Source organism: Rhea pennata, chromosome 24, assembly GCF_028389875.1.
Source record: "Rhea pennata isolate bPtePen1 chromosome 24, bPtePen1.pri, whole genome shotgun sequence".
Lineage (NCBI taxonomy): Eukaryota > Metazoa > Chordata > Aves > Rheiformes > Rheidae > Rhea > Rhea pennata.
This window is the reverse complement of record NC_084686.1, coordinates 4,713,512-4,732,582: the sequence shown is the minus strand read 5'-3', so window position 1 is coordinate 4,732,582 and position 19,071 is coordinate 4,713,512. Positions and strand designations below refer to the sequence as shown.

At 47.6% G+C, this 19,071-nt stretch overlaps 1 protein-coding gene across 5 annotated transcripts in view; it reads right to left on the bottom strand.

Annotated features, from left to right (window-relative positions):
• Window positions 1-19,071, bottom strand: part of LOC134150518 (protein Aster-B) — a 68,124-nt gene that overhangs the window by 21,971 nt on the left and 27,082 nt on the right. For 2 of the 5 annotated variants that reach the window (XM_062594512.1, XM_062594513.1), the window contains exons 2-8: window positions 18,058-18,268; window positions 10,730-10,750; window positions 6,316-6,414; window positions 2,012-2,096; window positions 1,020-1,123; window positions 773-868; window positions 211-291 (exon numbers count right to left, since the gene is read on the bottom strand). In XM_062594512.1, the coding sequence (XP_062450496.1) occupies window positions 211-291; window positions 773-868; window positions 1,020-1,123; window positions 2,012-2,096; window positions 6,316-6,414; window positions 10,730-10,750; window positions 18,058-18,268 (697 nt within the window). Of the gene's footprint in view, window positions 1-210; window positions 292-772; window positions 869-1,019; window positions 1,124-2,011; window positions 2,115-6,315; window positions 6,415-10,729; window positions 10,751-18,057; window positions 18,269-19,071 lie in introns of all 5 variants that reach the window. The other 3 variants (XM_062594514.1, XM_062594515.1, XM_062594517.1) reach the window with 3 other exon arrangements.

Below are 19,071 nucleotides of genomic sequence, written 5' to 3'. Positions count from 1 at the left end.
GACATATTTCCACAAAAAGGGAATTCCATGCAAAAAGAGACAATTGCACCTGCAGTTGTGCACTCGCTTTGCTTAAAAACATGTGTGCTTACTGTCTCTTTCATCTTACATCTTTCTTCATACGTAAATTAGATGGCAGTATTATGCTTCTGCATCAATTCACCACTTCCCTGCCGTCCCATCCCAACACTGAGGTGCTGTTCTCTGTACCTTGTCAAGGAGGGCATTCTGCCAGAGTCTGAACATCATCATGTACGTCCTGTCTCGGGCCCCAAAGGAAGTAAAAAAGTGCTGAATGGGAAGAGGTGGAGAGAAAAATCAGTTCAGAAAGGGCCCAAAAAAGGGGAGAGGAAGAGAGACAAGCCTGTTTGGATCACTTTCCAGTCACAGCTCACAGAAGGACTGAGCAAGCCAAGCAGCACAGCTGCTCAGTTCTTGGGCACAGACCGAAGGGGAGAGCTGAGTGCCTCTCACCCGAGGGAGTGAGTCTGAGCACAGGAACAGCTCAGTGAGCTGCGTGCTACTGCATAGCTCAGATCTACCTGCCCCACACCCCACATATGAGCTACATATGTTTCAGATTCAGCTCAAGCCTGAGGTCTGCAGAAGCTCTACACCTCCCTTTTTTCCCTTAGTGCTTCCCTCCAGCCCCCAGGCACCACAAGCAAGGAGTCTGGAACCATCCCTCAGAGGGAGCTTAACCCGCTTAATACTCCCCTGCCCCTGAAATCCATAAAGTGTGGCCCCAGAGATGGAGGATTCAAGGATGTACCTTTTCAGTGTCAGTGCAAACTTGGATGGCATTAGGAATGAGCCGTGCTGTTTTTTCCTTGGTCATGGAGCAGATATCCTTCAAGCGGACTGTCAGCTACAGTCACAGCCGTGCAGAAAAGGGAAGGGAGAAAATGAAAGCAGGTAGAGACACTGATGAGAAAGGCAATGGAGAGAGTGCTTTTAAGGCTGTCAGCAAACATGCTGACATAAAACATATGCTCAGTGGGACAGTCAGAGAGCCTCACCAGTGTCTCCCAGCGGAAGATGTTGCTGTAAAAGCAGATCCAGTTTTCGGAGAGGTAGAGGCGGCCCTGCAGGAGAATGTCTCTTTGAAGCGCACATGAGTAATCTGTGGGTAGAGAACATGACAATTAAGGAGCACCAAAAACAGACAGGACAGCCTAAGGGTGAGGATAAGCAGCAGCACCAAGAGAAGAAACAACCTGACACAACCCTGCCGGAAGTCAAAGGCAGAGCTGGAAGGTGCTGTGCCACAATTGCTGCTCTGTCCACTAGGATAGGATTCCTCCCAAGGACACGTCACAGGCAATCTGTCTTACTGAGTGACTATCTCGCTTTATTAGCACGACATTCTGAAGCATCCTACAAAATATTTCCACATTTTAACCCGTGTTTTCCTTTTCACCTTCTGGTGCCACTGTTCATCTCTCTCCCAGTTTAAGCATCCTAAACAGTTTGTGTTTCTCTTCTACTATGTGCATCTTTCAACGGCATGAGACATGGAATGAGATCACCAGTTACATAAGATAAAAGAACAGATGCAGTGCCGTAGGCAATCACTAGTCCGTTGCATGGCCAAAGCCTAAATGGATATGGGAAGGACAGACGTGTGTGAGTAGGGAGCCCGGAGCATACACAAACGGGTTAGAAAAGGGGAAGCTCCATGGCACGCGTGTTGAGACGTGCCATCCTAACCTGATGAGAAAAGAGCTCAAGCTCTGACAAACTCTCAGGTTTCGGGAAAGCATGCTCCTCTAATCATGAGGAGACAAAGCTGCAGGTGACACAAATCAGCATTGCTCTCCTGAAGCCGTATGAATGAAACCCATTAGAAATGGCAATGAGGGGGATTGACTGTCCACAGGAAAGAGACGCCGGGCTAGTTCCTTTGGTGACAATCTCTTTGAAGAGAAAAAAGCTGTGTGTCCTGGTGCTGGATTTCCTCCCAGACGATGGGCTGGTGCAACAGACTGCAGCACGAAGGGGCTGTCCTTACCTACGATGAGGCGCTCTGTGTCAGGAAGCTGTTTGAAGAGTTTCCTGAAATCTTCATTCCGTTGTTTGTATGTTGGACTCAACACCTGCAAATAACAGAGTGCCTGTTAAAGAGAGGGGCAGGCATGAGTATAGAGAAATGGAGTGCGAAAACAGGAACACCTTGGTAAGGAGGAAAGGGATCAGATGCACTTACAAAGCATGAGGCCAGGAGCTCCCATCACACCAGACATATGGATGGGAGGATTTGGGATTTAGTGCATTAAGTGAGAGGAAGAGGAGAACCTGACTCGTAAGGAAAGAGCAAGAACAGAGTGGAAGGGCTTTGCCTTTGTCTGCTAGGCAGCAATATGGAATTATGTGGAAGCTATGGCTGTAGGAGAAATCTCATTTCCTGCAATTCTACACCACACAAGGTATGACACACGCTCTGTTTGCAATTCATCAGTGAGCTACCAATCCCCAGCACTCCCAAGAACAGTGTAGCAGCCCCAGGAAAAGGGCGTTTTAGTACAGCTACAATCCTGCCAGGGAAGCCTGCATGATCACTGTCATCAAGAGCTCAGGAATTCTGCAGTCATCCCTTTTCCTGTCCCCATCGGGCGCTGCACCTGGCAGCCAGCGAACCCACAGCTACTCGCCGGTATAGCGGGGACGCTTCTGTGGGGCTCCAAAGAGGTTCTCAGAGGGACTCGACCACGTTTTGCATTTATTATGCAGACGCTTGGCCTCAGGGAAGTCAGTCAAAGAAAACTTGTGCTGTTGGCTGCACGGCAATCAGGAGCTGGCTCCTCTGGTGTTTACTAAACTTTAACATGACTCCGTCTCTGGAGCTACAGTTCCAGCCAAAGACTGCCTCCTACACACCATGCACACGCTGACAGCTGCTCAGAATAGCCAGAACATCACTTGGAGGTGGAGCTGACTGAAATAGAGGCAGGTGCAAATACCGGAGGCCCATATCTCTCATTTAATCTATCAACTTTCTCCCTCAAATGTAAGGATGGTGAAGCAACCCTGGGTACAACCTCTTCCCTGTCTCCCTCTCCTCTCTTTACAATCATTTCCCACCTCTTCCAGCTGTGCAACACAAATCTCCCAATGCAGAATTGTGGACAAGGCCCTGAAAAATGAATGTGATTACAGAGGGCACCTTCTGTTTGAGAAGTGGTGTTGGTGGGGTCACAGGATTGGAGGGGATGTGAAGATTATTCAGCATTAGCCTTACAATATTTTCAAATGCTGTCAAACGGAAGAAGGAAACACAGAACCGCCTCCCCCCATACACACATACAAAAAGCATTCCCTCTTTCTTGCACCACTACAATGAACTAGAAACACTCTCCCTTGAAGTCTGGCTGCACTCCATGATCCACATTTTAATATGATTTACTAGTAAATTAGTATTTTTTAATTGCTCAGCACTTTAGACACTTGCTCCATTCTTGTGGGCCCAAAGGAATGTATCTCACTTCTCATTTAAATATGCAAAACAGTAGATGAAAGAAATATATTTTTACTCACTCAACTTCTAGCCTGAATATTGGGTTAGAGATCTTGGTCAGAGATGGTCTCCAGCAAGAGCCCAAGCCCAGTATTTCCTGGGGCAGGCACAGAGGATGGGAAAGGAGGGAGGAATAGAGATTACAATCAGATCTGAGCTTTGGGTTCAATGCCTTACAGCAACCAGACCTAGCAGCACAGTTTCCATGTGGAGGGATGCTCCTTGCCCTTCCCCACATCAGAGATGTCCTGACCTATCCAAAACCTGGATCCTACCAGACACTTCCAGTTTAGCACCAGAACTTCTGTTATAGAGACAAACAGCTCAGTTTAGAGACACTCACTGCCGGAATTTCATCTGATCCGTGGCTGACATATTCCTGGGATCCGTCGACCAGCCCCTCCAGGTCCCAGAGCAGACATGGGAATTCTTGATGCAGTACAGGATCCCAGAGAGCCCCGCACTCCAGCAAGGAATCCATGGCGTTCCCTCAGCACTTGCACAGCTCCCCGTGTTCTCAGTCAAACTCTACTTTTCCTGTTCCTGCTGTCACTGTTTCTTGTTCAGATTCAAAGCCAAAAGACATAGAGCAGCTGGCAGGAGTATATGTGCCTTCACCTACTTTCCTGCTCACATTCAGGTCGTCTGCCCTAACAGGCTCTGTTGATCTGAGAGAGGATTCACCCTCCAGAGGACTTTGAAGAAGCGGCTCATTAGAGGAAGCGTGCTGACGAGCAACCTTTGCACTCTTCTGCTCCAGTCTCACCAGCTTCTGGCTGAAGGTATCCCCTAAAGGAGCACTGCAAAAGTGCTGGCGCCCTGAGCAGTCCAAAGCAGGTCTGTGTAAGGCATCTGTAACTCCCGACCCAGGCCCGATGTCCAGGACTGCCAGAGCAAGTAACCTAAATCGTTCCGACAGGCAGCACCCACTGGACTAGCTGTAATTCACAGACCTAGCTGCCGTCTCCAGGACTCAACAGGACGGTAAATAGCTCGAGACTTCAGCTATCTTTTCCTTTTTTAAACCAGACAAGTAGTGATTCTTACTCCTTCAGTGCCTGCCTCCGGCTCTCCTCTCTAGTCCCTCTCTCTCAAAGGCGGCTTTGGTCTTTGTTAATGTTTCTCATGGAAGGAGCGGGTGGGGAGATACCAAAATGACTCGCACATGCTTTAAGTTACTGTAGCTGGCTAACTCTGTCGGCCAATGCCCTGCAGTAACCCAGGCTCAGCCCTGCCTCCCAGCAGATGTTTCCTGTAATGGAAAGTTGTTGGACAGAGAACGTGTTGGGGGAAGCGCGAGGGGGGGCTGCAGTAAGCAGAGACCAGTCTAAAGAATACAGCAATGATGAAATCAGCCAAGCGAGACCCAAATAGCTGGAGTTCTCAGGGGCTCTGCAAGTCCTGTGTGCATCTCTGAGCCCTGAAAAGTACGGGTCTTAATAGGTTTCATTCATGAGTCAGGCTGCTTCGGAAAGGAGGAGCAAAAGCTTCCTCTGGGCTCCAGCATATGAACTCCCTGCGGGTTTCAGGAAGATTGCTTGGAGGTCTGGAATGCCCTGACGGTGCCCAAACTCTCCAGCCCTCTCTGCTCAAGTACAGAAATGCACAGGGAAAAGACCACACCACACCACCAGTGCTGCTGAGCCGTGATGCTGAGCCTGCACAAAGTGGTTGTAAGCATAAGCATATAAAGAAAAACCCCAATTCCTCCTAACAAAGAGGCACACAGATATCTCCAAAACAAAACAAACAAACAAGAACTCTGCAAAGTCACTGTTTCATTCCAGGACCAGTGACTGCAAGATGCTCTCTAACGGCAAGATGAGACCAGCTCACTCTCCCCTCTTCTCTTCCTTCAGGGGCTCCACAAAAGCACTGCTGACGCGGGGCAGCTCACAGGTATCTCTGCTAGCACTGTTAGATGGAAAGCAGTATATCCATCTGCCAGCAAGAAGAGGGGAGAACAAACACAATGTCTGTAACCCATGGTATTCACTGCAGTCCCTGCTCGACAGCAGAAGGGCAAGGTATTGGCATCACGGACAAGCGCACAGCACTGGGACCGTTCACTGAACAGGCCTCTCTGCTGGAACTGCTTATGGAACTACTTCCAAAAAACCCGCCAGGATCTGTGTCTACCCACCCACCGGCCTCCCTTCACAGAGCACGAATGGCACACGTGACACGGAGGACTAACCAGAGGTGGTGACAGTAAACGTTAACTCTACTGCAAACAGAGAGAGACAGGACCGAATGGCACTGGGAAGGGTGGAGAGCAGATGCTCAGTGGGAGAAAGGGGGAGAAAAGGGTGGCTCTCTCATGGCAAAGTCTCACTGGTTTGGGCTGTTAATACACTAACAGATCCTCTGACAAGAAGGCTAAAGCAACTGCTGCTGGGGGATGGGACCGGACGACCCGGGAACAGAGAAAGGCATACAGCACGCACCCCAGAGAACAGCAGGGAGGAGATGGCAAGAGGTAGGGAGAAGAGGAGGAAGGAAAAACCGCCTCTCCGATTTCATGAATGATGACCTTACTCCTAACTCTTTAGGGAAAATTTATGTTTTTTCCAGAGAGAACACTGAAAAGCACAGAACACATCCCCCTGCTTGGGTGGGAGAGTTTAGACCTGCGCTGACAGAGGGCTGCGATGCTCATCAGTGCCAGCAGAGAACCTGGCAACCTGTCCCACAGCAGAACTTGCTTCCCCCCCCCCCCCCAAGCGGAAATGGCAGAGGGAGAGGCTTCAAAGAAACTACTGGCAATTTGGAGTGGAAAGCAGATTTGAATTCAGCATCACCTGAGCTTGCACCAAAAGCCATTCTAGTGTAGTACTTCTGGGCAGCAGGAACAACGCCAGGCCTCGTAAGCCATATGGGAAGAATCTGAAAGGAACTGCCTGTAAAGAAAACCCGTAGGACAGTGAGTTTGCATTGCTGCCGAAAGAATTTGACAAAATGGTTGCCAAAACTTAAAGCTGGCTCCACTGATTTACAGGGAAAACTGCTGTTCATTCAACACCTTACTAACTCCTCAGTGGGCCTGGCTGCTGAGTCAGGCGCAGGCTGCCACCCGTTGGAAAGCTGTTTTGGGTATTTTCTCTAAAAAGATGAATAGATTATCTCTCACAGACTTTAGAAAGAATATTTTACTCTTTCCAACAGCTGGCATTTCTCCTCCTTTCTAGTATCTGTGAGATCTCCAGTAGGGTACTGCAATGGAAAAAAGACACCACATTAAGGCCAGCAAAGCCTGATTTCATACAGCATTCGGTCTTCAATATTGTTTCTAAGAAGCTGCTAGCTCTGTGTGAAGGTTCTCCCAAAGTTCAGCCCTTCACAGCATCACAACCTGCCATGGATTCTCAACCATCTCTATCTCCTGATGTGCTTGCTTCTGTTGCAGCTGCCCCGGAGCCAGGGCTCTCTCCTTTACACAGCTACCTATTTGCATATAGCCTGAGTTATTCTTGAGACTTTCACCACTGCAAGCCAGGCCAAAATTGGCTCAGAAGTTCACAAGTTACAGAGGATACACACAGACTGCACAGACCCAGTATTACTATGTTCACTGAGCGTTATTTTCCCACCCACTCTACAAAGGTGTGAACAGTGACACACCGTACACAGCTCCAGTGCTACAGCCGGAGAGCACCTCCTCTGCTGCACACCTGCGACGGGAGGGAAAGCACGCTGCTTCGAGTGAGGCGAAGCCAGAAGCTGACTGTTCAGTTTTGTGAATGGCTCAGCAGAGGCCTACACGAAACGACCCCCTGGAGCCGTCAGCAGGAAAGCTCCCGGCGTGCACAGCGTTTGGTTGCGGAACGGCAGATGCGGGGCTTCAGCCAGGGCTTTGTCCCGCTCAGCGTGATCCGCAGTGCGATCCCCAGCGCAGGCTCTGCTCTCCCAAAGCCAAGCGGGTAGAACTGTGCTGCTGACAATCTTTTCTGCAGACATCTTACGAATAGAGCAAATGTTTCTACTAGTATTTAAGAACACCAGAGAGTGCAAATTAGTGTCCTCTGTTATTTTTTTTGCACTAGTCACCAGATAAGACATGCACAAATTCTTCACCTCTCTAAGCACATCAGGTCTGTGGAACAAGCCCCACCTGTGTTTCAGTAAACAAAACTACAGAGACAACTTGGTTTTGAGCTCTACTCTTTCCTAAAAGGTAAATAATAATTCAACATGCAAACACTCAGGCCCAAAATAGACACACTCCATCCAACTGCATCCTGATGCCTAAAGCATGGCTGACCGGCAAACTGAGTTTTAGTCCGGCAGAGTAACGGTTCTTCCAGGCCAGAGTCTCCTTGCCTGCTGCTCCTCCCCAAAGGCACAACAAACACCTCAGAGGGCTTTTCCTTTCTGCTGCTAGTGGATGCCGCCAACCCAGTGATGTGTGCTCTTCTGCCACGAGGACGCAAACCCAAAGCAGGCTCCATAAGGTTGAGCATCTTTGTTCTCAAACTGGAGTTCTTTTCTAAATCTCACAGGGCACCTGCCATCCCCAGTCTGTACTCTTCCTCTGGAGGGCAAAGAAGAAAAGGTACCAAGACCAAGAAAGCAAAGGTCTCCTGCCAAACCATATCATGACCTCGGTTCACTCCCTTTCTCCCACTTGTCAATCTGCCAGGGACAACAATCCCAAAACGCATCAGTAGGATCAAAAGGAGAACACACAAGGAAAGAGAAGTAAGTTGCAAACATCTTGAGGAAAAAGTAGCAAAAAAGGAATCCTGAAGAGAGAAAGGGAAAGGTTCCAACTGGCAAAGAGGGACACAGCTACAAGGAAAAAAAGACCAGTTAAAAGCAGCAGGCTGAAGTTATCGTCTTAGAAAACTGGCCTTCTGACCAGTGATGCTCTGGGGAGTTGGGAGGATTGTGTGCTCTCCAGGCAAGGACTATCTTTTTGGTGTTTGTACAGTATGTGGCACCTGGGGTTGCCAAAGTGACACACACCAACAACGTGGTGCATTTGCTCTGAGCATACAGAAGCTTAAGGAAAATCAGTGTGAGGGGAAGCTAAATTGCAAGACTTCATGGGGGGGGGGGGGTAACCTCCCCCAATTCATTTCTGGAGCTGTTCTCAGTGCCAGAAGGAATAGGGTAATCCAAATGGCCCAAGTGTCACAAATATTCTGGCTGGAAGGGGTTGGCAAAGAGGGGAAACTATCTCAAGGAGATCTACAAGTGTATTTTTGACAATGATCATACTGCCAAGTAGGACTCACTGCCTTCCTGGAGATTGTGGCCCATTCCTATTTCCACATCGCTGCTTTTATCTGGCTAGAATGCCTCTAGAAACTAGAACACGCTTTTTGTTTTGTTTTGGTTGGGTTTTAAGGAAAATAATTAGGGGTGGGGAAAACCACAAAGAATGCAGCCAGTGCTTACTCTCCGGATGTAATGTCTCTCATGCTGAAAATACATGGAGGAAAAACAAGAGAACAGAAAGATAAGATAGAGAGGACATGAAAACACAGGAGACCCACAGAAGCAGACCACAGCCAAGCATCATGCAGCAGGGAACGGATCTCAGCAGCTGCAGTCAGAAGCAACTCTTGTCTAAAAGTAAAGCTCACCTCTAGCATTGGCCACGGACTTCACATTTTTGCTGTAATCTGTTTGTTCACCTGCCTGGTCAGGCATGTGTATCTACCCAAACCGCCTCATTCCACAGTTCCTTTAACTGCCACTTTTCCACCAGTTTGGTCTGCTGTGGTTTATGCTTTATTCCTATTCTTACTGCCTCATGCTTCTGACGCCTGAACTGGTTATCCAAACTGGCTCTTCTCCAGCGACAGAAGGGGTTTTGCACTGATGCCACAGCAAGGAGGACAGCTGTTTTCTGTTCACACTGTTACCGCCCCTCCTCTCCAGTGCTCTTACACTCTCTCCTCTTGTCGAGGGAGGCCAGTCCACTTCCCATCCACAGTTCAAAGAATCCCTACATCAACTAAAGCACATTTAACACCTGAAATAATCCTCAGAGGAGATTTCCTCCCAAAGGCACGGCAGACGTGCACAGGTTAATAATTACTAACGCAGGGAAAGGTGCACAGTGAATGAGGAAAACATACCTCCTCCTCCACTTGGTAACAAAGAAAGAGCCGGCTCTGTCAGCAGACCTCTGGGACAAGTCTATCCTGTGATCCAGGCACACAATTCCAGATACACCTGAGCTAATGTTGATGCTGATAGCCATGGATCTGCAGCATCAGGGCTTCAGCTACCTGATACACATACTCCACATGAGTCAAACCCAAACTCCAGCGCTTGACTGGACAGAAATGTCCCGCTCTCTCCACAAACAACCGACACTTCTGAAAGGTGGGCCAAGAACAGCTAACGTGGTAGCACTGATCCAGAAAGGATTCAGTCATCCATCTGGCATGGAGTATCCTTTGAAACAACTGCTGAATGAAAAAGGCTAGTGCCCAGCCACGTACAGGTCAAATCAGGCCCTGATGCAGCTATTGCTTTTGCTCAATAAACTTCAATTGAGGCTAGTGCGATTACAGCAAGCAAATGATTCCGCCTTCCATGCCTTCATCAAACCCGACCACAGCAGGTCAGCTAAAATCATGGCTTCTGCTGTCTCAGGTTGCAGGAAGATAGGAACTGCTGTTGAGCACAGAACGGCTGCTGCAGCTGCCTACAAAGTCACTGCATTGCTCCTATCTACTTCAAAGCACTTGAGAGGTGGAGGTTCAACTGTGCAAAGGTGACACTACCGGATTGTGGAGATTTGCTAACCAGCAGCTTTGTGCCTAAAACACTGCCACTCTCATGCTTGCAGAGCAAAAAATAAGATATAAGATCAAGGCAGAAGCACAAGATGGCTTGTGTTTCTGTGAGGTCAACAGAAAATAATTCCTCTCTCACCCCAAACCACCCTGAGAGATGCAAAGGGTTTGCATGGTGGCAGCTCTGGCACCACATCAAGACAAACTCTGCTGGGAAACTGGGAAGTACAGGATGCGGAGATCATCAGAAATGTGACAGAAAAGACAGAGCTTTTGCTCCCTATCTCTGGCATCCTTCCCATTCGGATGTCAGCCCTCCTTTGCCAGTTCTGAGCCATTTCCAACTCCTCTTTTTGGAAATGGTCAGTATGCCCCAGTGCCACTGCAAAGCCCCTTTGCACCTTCTCCCTCCCAAGTACCCAACCCGTATTCGCCAAGGGACAAGAGAAACTGGAGTACTTACATTATACCAACTCTGGCTTTTCTGTAAGGACAAAATAAAAGAGAAGCATTAGTTAGCACAGAGATCTTAGGATCAAAAAGAAAGGTGGACAGAGAAACTAAGTCCAATCTGGTTTGTATAATTAATCGAAAGTGGGATTAAACAGAAGGTTTCAGTGGATTTCACAGAGTGGTCTGACATGGTTATTCCCAGTTATAGGAACAAAGAAGAAATCCAAGAGCACGAGTCTATTATAGGAAACGGTTCAGGCTAATGTGTGCACGTCCACACAGACGCACGCACACACGAACATGCGCGCATGCTGCAATCACTCTGGCAGAACAGCAGCGCCCGCTAGCAACAGAGAAGCTAATCATTCGTCAGCCATTTCTTTTAGAAGCTTCATTTTTCCACATATCTGCTGGCTAGGTTGTAAAAATCACACTGTAGTCTAAGGACCCCGTAATAAATAAGCCTTCAAAGAACTAGGAGGAGCCAGGGACACAATTTTACTCACAATAGCCATCAGGCAAAACTTTCAATAGCATTTTAAATTTTAAAAGGGACACACACAGAGACAGGAAAATTGCTGATGAAAATTGCTAGAACAGCTGAGCAGCCTCCCCCCGCCTTTTTTTTTTTTTTTTTTTTTTTTTTTTTTTTGCAAAACTTCAGTGCATAGCGTTTTGCATCATCTGTGCATGTGATTTTTTGGGGGTGGGGGGGCGGTCCTCATTTCAGACAGTTTGAGAGGCTAGGCCACATATCACATCAGAGCGTGCAGAAAACCTAGCTCAGCTTGGAAAGCCACACTTGGCAGTTTTCAGCTGCAGATGAGATTTATCTGCACAGAGAGAGAGGACGAAACAAGCTTCACACTCCCGCACCAAGGGAGCCTTTCCAACATCAGGACCCCGAGCAGAACTGCAAGGGTATTTTAGAGAAGTCAGAAAGCACAGGCATCCCCCACTTTCAGGCACATCTACCTCAGGGCAATGAGGCTTGGGGCACTGTAGCCTTTCAGCGTTAACAGTGACCAGCGGCAGCACGTGTCCTCCACCCCGGGGGAGTCACTCTAATGGACAAGGACAGAAACAGCGTTTTACTACATTTCTTTCTTTGATGTCACCTTGCTTCTGACCTAGGACCCAGAGTATTTTTCACAGTATTATATCCACTCTGGAAAATGAGGGAAAACATAAAGGGAAAGTAAGTGCCAAGTGTTCATGAGATCGTGTTGGACCAGACATTATGAAGATGACATGTGGTTGCTGACACTGTTTGCTCTTTCTCTTCCTAGACCTCAGTGCCTTCAGTTTCTACACTCACACATGCCACTTCAACAGGCAGTTTTACTGGTGCCTGGATCTCACTCACAGAGCCGACATTTCTCAAGAATCCCCTTGCACCCTTGGCCATTTCTGCCAGTTGGAAAAGCATCTTGTTTCACTGCACTGGTCTCCAGTGACTACACCCACAGTAATAAGGTACATGCCACAGTCCAAAACACAAAAGCTACACGTTTCAAAGAACGCCACCCCTAAAGCCTTCCCACAAATCCTGGGGACAGGACATGAACTGACAACCTGAACACACAGAATGGCTCGCCAACTAACCAGAGGAGTTTTCTCTTGCTAGCCACATTTCTCCCTGGTTGGCCATATGCTGCACTAAGCAATCGAGGGTATGTGCACTGCTTCGAGGGGGGTATGGTCAAAGTCATTCTTCTCTCCAAGTAGGGCACGGAAAAAGGCCTTATGCAATTCAGGCTACACTTAAAAAAACCAAAACAAACAAAAAACAAAACAAAACAAACAAACAAAAAAAAAAAAAAAAAAAAAACAGGGGAATTAAGTGTAATCCCTGCACACACTACCTTGTGCTCAGGAGCACAGGGTCTAAGATAGAGCAATTTTCCTGCAGATTTGTTTTGCCATCTGTCTGAATGAACGAGCAAAAGGCATTACTTAGAAATTCCTGGGGAAAAAAATCCATAATTAACTAAAAGTGGCAGAGAGAAAACAGAAACACTGCTGGCACTGTGACTTCAAAAGCAGGTTGCACATGTTGTGGTGTCAGCACACTGCAAAGGGTTTTTGTTCCCCTCTGCTGCATTAATTACAGTAACCCACAGCTGATTTCCCCAAACCCTGGCTCCTCTGGGGCTTTTTTTCCCTTTTCCACAGAGCTGTGCTGATAGCCTCCCTGACTTGGGTACACACTCCTGCCATTTTTTTGCCAGTGGATGTTTCCTTTGCTCTTCTCCATCTCACAACTACCCCACTGAAATGTTCATTCTACGAGTGAGAATAATTTCCCTGTGCACTATTTACCATCTTTACTGCCAGCGGAAGTTACAAAAACAGAGCAACGTCTTGCTGAAATGATCCAAAGCTCACCTTTTGCCTCCACCAAGTGCTCTGAACTTTAGGAGATCCCTCTCTCTCGAGCCTGCTGTACTACCAGCAGGTAGAACATACTACAAAAAGCCCAAAGTGAAGGGAGACCAAGCCTCAGTGTAAATCTGACCTTCTGCCTCTATCTTCAGATAGTTTCTTGAGGGGATAGTTGGTTGTTTTAACTCACTCAGGGTCAGGATAGAGGGGGATGGGAACCGTGAAAACCAAGAGATGGTACAATGGGGGGAAGAAAGAAAGGAAAAGGAAAAAGATATTCTTACTTTGAGCAGGTTAAGTCTGTCATACTGGAAAAAGAAACCATAAGCATTAGAACTGAAAAGAGAAAAGTAAGTAAGTAACAGAGGAATGGAGTTGTACACAGAAGTGGAAAAGATGTCACTGATTTGCAGAGACGATACTGCAGGGGCAGACAACAGAATTCATAGTTACACAGTGGCGCTAACTTGCAAAAACTTCTCTTAGGACACCCTGAGGAAGGAGAGAAACGGGGGGTGTGTGTGGGGGGGGGTCACAGAGGCTTCAAATAATACAGAGCTGCCTCTAACTCTTCATACGGTAATGACCACAGATTTGCATACACTGCTTTGGAAGATTACAGCTTTCCAGTGCGGATGGGAAGCAGTGGATCACATTGTACATGAAATGCTGCCTGGTAGCTTGATGCCAACAGAAGTTTCACCTTCTAGCATTACTGGGAGCAGGATCATAACTCACTCCTCTGTACTACTGCTTCCAGGGCAATGGAAACACTGCCAAGTGAATCACATGTCCCATGGTCAGGGCAGATCCTTACTCTTAATCCAAGTACCTCTAAGATCTAAGCTATTCATCTGGCTTCTGAAAACCCCCATGGCCAAGAAACTCAAAGAAATTGGTGGAAATGGATCCAAAACAACTAGAATCTCACTATCTACCTAAAGAGGGATTTTACCACACAATGGGAAGGGTAAAAGCAAAGACAGAGCCAAATTTTTCTCTTAATTGCAAAGTGAAAGGATGAGATGCAACAGTCATAAGCTGCAGTAAGGGAAATTCTGTCTGGATAGAAGGAAAAAAAACTGTTCACAACAGGAGCGGTTAAGCACTGGAGGAGGGGCTCAGTGAGGCTGTGCAATCTCCAGCCTTGGAGATTTTCAAATTGTGTCTGGAAAAGACTCTGAGCAACCTAATCTTTTGGCATTAGCCTTGCTTAGAGAGCAGGAGGTTGGACTGGAGACCTTCAAGAATCCCTTCAAACCTAAACTGTCCTAAAGTACATCAAAATTCGTGTTTTCTCCCAACCTGATATAGGTCTTTTTTATCCTCAGCATTCATAACTAGCTATAGACAGAGGGAAGATTCTGAAGGATTTACAATGGAGAGGAAAATACTTTTACCCCATGGGCAAGAGCAGAAAAGTTAAAAATACAGAATCCATTTTTAGCTGCAAGCAGAAAACTTTGTTCCTGAGTTCAGAAAGCTGTTTCAGAAGCAGCTTTGTTAGCCACTAAGAGCCTAAGGCTGATGCAGGCCCATAGGTGGTTCATTGCATGGCAGCCTGGTGGAAAGCATGGAAAAGCAAGCTCCAGATACAATTTCCTACACGTAACCCAGTGCTTAAACACTCCCGGTGAAGCGCTCCCTCTGATGGCAACACTGCAGTATGACAATTAACAGAACAGACAAAAGAGGGCAAGGGACTTCAAGCAGAACTGTCAGCAACTGTACAAACACAGCATCAAACTCATGGGCTCAAGCTGTTCCCTTTCATCAGCGAGACAGGTTGGGAAATCACATCATTATTTTATTCTTGCAGAAGGGGGTGAGGAGATGAGGAGAGGAGAAGAGGCTGAGAAAGGAGATTTTAAAAGCTTTGCCTTTCAGTTCTTTGTTTGTAATCTCTCCATCCTGAACAGACACCATCTGTGTTGGGGGGGGATCTGGGGGCCTATGGGCCTCAGATATCTCACCTGTGCCACGGAAAGCCGCACTGCGGCGTGCCCACCCCGCGCCCCGGCCCCAGGGAGCGGAGCAGGGGCTCGGGCTCGCAGCCTTTGGAGGACGTGCCTGCGGCTCCCCTCTCCGTACACCTGGCTTCCTCTCAAGTTCGCTTTGCTCTTATTTTGCTGATTATTTTAAAGTACTCTTTCTCTCAAAAAAGCAAGCGGCTGGCTGCAAGCACAGCATATTACTACCACGAACACGCTTAACACATACATCTCTCCACCAATGCTCTTCCCACCAGCCCTTCTGCTAACAAATCTCTCCGTATCTTAGTCAAAGCGTCCCTGGCCTACCGCAGCCCAGCCGTGACTTGTCCTGACCCACACGCCTCCACTCACCGGCAGTCCTTTCAGGACTCCACACCTGCATTTTCCTGAGAACCTGCTTCACACCTCACCTGAGACATCAGTCCCACTATCCTCATTCGTAGCATCCAGACAACAGTCACCATGCGCAAAAGACAACCTGTCTAAAGAAAGGCATCAGGGAGTTTCCAGCAGATACCAGGAATCATGCAAGGCAAGGATGGCTACAAGGAGTGTTATGATCAAGGAGGAACGGTAAACCAGTACTGTAAACGTCTCTGCTTACCAGGAACTTCCCAGAATTTAATCCAAGGCATCCACTGGGGAAAGGCCAGGACATGGATTCAGTGGATTATGATGCTATGCAAGCCATTCTGCTTTTAACTTTACCCCGGTACATGTGGAGATGTCAACAGCCTTGCACTTTGTCCAACAAACACCCCACCAGCATTTCTGACTGTTACGTTCTTCTGCGGGCAGCAAAGAGATTTGAGATCAAATCTCACATGAGCTAATCTCCAGTCCAAGCACCCACAGAGGGATTTTCCACTCGTAACCTTTCAGAGCGAGCCCATGAATTCTCACAATTCATTAGGGACAGGTCTGTTCTAACGGGTGTAAGCTGGGTTCATTTGAAATCACCAATCTCTAATATTTACATCACACAGGGGAACATGTTGGGGCAGGAAACCGAGATCAATGGCCACAGATCTATTATTCATCATAAAAAAAGCAGGCAGGAAGGTACAGTGAACAACTCCCATCTCTAAAAGGCATAAAGCGTGAAGAGGTGAAAGAGAAGGGATTATAGTGCCGTACAGCCTAGCAAAGCCAGCAGATCTTTCTCTGCAAAGACAGCAGCTCTGCTTAAGGGAGAGAAACAGCAAATCTTAAAATGTAGCCTGAAATTACTCGCAAGTCATTGAAGGAGTGTGATGAACAGGCCAGTGCTCATACCATGTGAGCAAATATTGAGATTCCAGTGACCTAAGTGAAACCAGCTTCACAGCTACAGGCAGCGGGGTGAGCTGTCGCTGACATTCTCTCAGCCGCACCAGGAGAATGCCTTAGTCGGGTCACGGCTCAGTGCCACGGGGAGGGTTTCTGAGTGAGGAGACAATTTGACAGTGGGGCACAGGAGAGAAAAAAGAAGGCTTACTTTGGAGAGGCGCTTGTGTGACTTAATCGGAGAGAAAGCATGCAGGAATGAAAAGAGAGAAATTAAGAAAAAAAGAAATTGCCTCACAAATTGAGAGAAGGAAAACCCACAAGCCCGATCAGAAGTGTTATATCCCCCTCCTCCTTGCAGAAAGCTCCAAGAATTAACGTCCAGCTTTGGTAGTCACTGTGTTGGCAGAACTGCGTGCCCACAGCTTTGAGTCACAGCACTTTATGCGCCACAGTAACGCAAGTCACCACTGTAACACCCCCTTAGCAAGGAGTCCGTCCCCCTGACAAATGTCCCACAGTGTGGCTGTAAACATAACGTGCTCTGCATCCTGGCCACCTCCCACCTGCATGGCTTCTCTTAGGGACAAACTGCAGACAGCCAACCTGAAAGAGCCTGGTGGCACCGTAACGTGTGATCATCTAGAAACTCTTTGTCCCTCCTTTTGAACACATACCCACCCACACACTCCCTTCAGCGGTGAGAGATGAATTCAGCCTCTGTGGCCCAGTGAATCCTGTTTCCTCTGCTGACAGTGACAACAAACAGGGTGCAGATAGGGACTTTTGTGAGCATGACACAATCCAAAAATAAGTTGGGCAGAGGATCCGCCAACTCGTTTCACAGAAGCCATTAGAGTAATGCTATGCAGTCACCTATGACACAGTGAAGTTATTCACACTGAAACATTTCACTACACAAAGCTGGAAAACTACAAATGCTCCTGACAGCTAACTATCTTACATGAAGCAGCTGATGTGAGGGTTATAGTCAAAGGTTCAATTTGGTTCCCAAGCCCCTTGTGTGTGTTTCAGCAGGTCCCACTGCCTACAAAAAAGACCAAGCCGAAACCCGCTTCCTCGTGCATTTTTGTACAGCAAGGCAAAGCTGCTATTGGTTCTATTGCAGTCAGAAGACATGATACCTATTTTAGGGAAAGAATCATCTATTCTGGCCAAGGCTTGCATGGAACATGCCAACACTCATAAAAGAAAGTTGCCAAGGTGCAGAGGACTGGCAAAAGGATTCAATGCCATCTGAATCTCAATGTAGGACTTAGACAGGACCGGAGAAATGCATGGGCCCTTCAATGGCTGTCTGAATTTGTTCTATGACCCTTCAAGATCCAGCTGATAAAGAGTAATTGCAGCAGTTGATTTTCAAGGTCTTGCTCAAAATCACAGATCCTCCTAAGGAGAAAGGGCCTTGACTGCAAAAAGTTTTGCTTACAAAAGCCATTCGGGAGCTGCAGTACAAGCCATCAGCAACTCATGAACCGAGTTCACTAAGAGGATGATAGAGCTGTCCTAAAGTCTGACCCATTCAAATGGCTCCCAGTTTTTCAGAAGTGTGATGGGGAAAGGAGGAGGGCAGTTAGAGAAAAAAAGGCACAGGACAATGCCAGTGTACAACATTAGAGAGTTTAGAGCAGGGGATGTGCACACATTTTGAGATAAGTCGCTCGCTCCTCACCTTGGAGTTCTTGGCCCCGCTGCGGCCTGACTGAGAGGAACAGCTCCGCTGTACACCCTGCTCCGGTGTGGAAGGGGATTTGTCTGACGAGTGGTCCGAGCCTTTCTCCACCATGGCGTCTCCTTGGGAGTCCTGTGGTGTTGGGGACCGGGACCGTTTGCGCAGGATGGGGGAGCAGGCAGGCGTGCTGCGGTTTGAGTTACTGGCAGTGCTGCAGAAAGAAAGAGCAGAGTCAATAACCTTCAGCTCAGACAGAGAGGAACTGTATAGCCACGGCTTGAGGTGCAGTGTTACCCGTAGGTTTCTCCACTAGCACATGGGCCAAATCTGGCTTCCTAATGGACCTAATGCCACCCTTAACCCTTGTCTCCACAGTGAGATCAGGCAACAGGCAGACAGCATTTACTGTTAGCAAAGATAACGTTAACTGCCTATCACTGCCTCTCTCCACCCACTCCTCAAGTGATCTGCCCACACAGAAATTCATGAGAGAGCAAACTCATCCTCTCCTGCAGGCTCTGAGGGTTCAAAATGATGATCTGAGCTCAGAAAATCTAAACTTGTGCTCAGGTACGAGGGACATGTTGGTGTGGTCTTGATCAGTGCCGCCCTGTCCCTCCTTCGCTTCTTTATTTCAGGAAGCGTTAACTGCTCTGCACAGCATGCACAGAAATGGAACCATATCTTAGAAAATACTCCCTTAAAGATCATCAAAACCCCTGGGGCAGGGGAGGAGGATTTGATACCAGTGACAGACAGTGCAGTCCTGATTTCCCTGTATCAAATCATCCCTTCTCACACCAGTTACAGTAGGGTATGTAAAAATCTTCCCTTCACAAAAAAGCTTTCATGATTAAAAAAAAAAAAGAAAAAAGTTCCCCTTTCATAGCAGGGCAAAAGCAAGACCTTTCTGAGTTTTAGAGAACTAATGAAACATTCAGGGGAATGGAACTTCTCATCCCACATCTTCAGCGAATGCCCTAACACCTACAACCAGAAAGCCAGTTACAACAT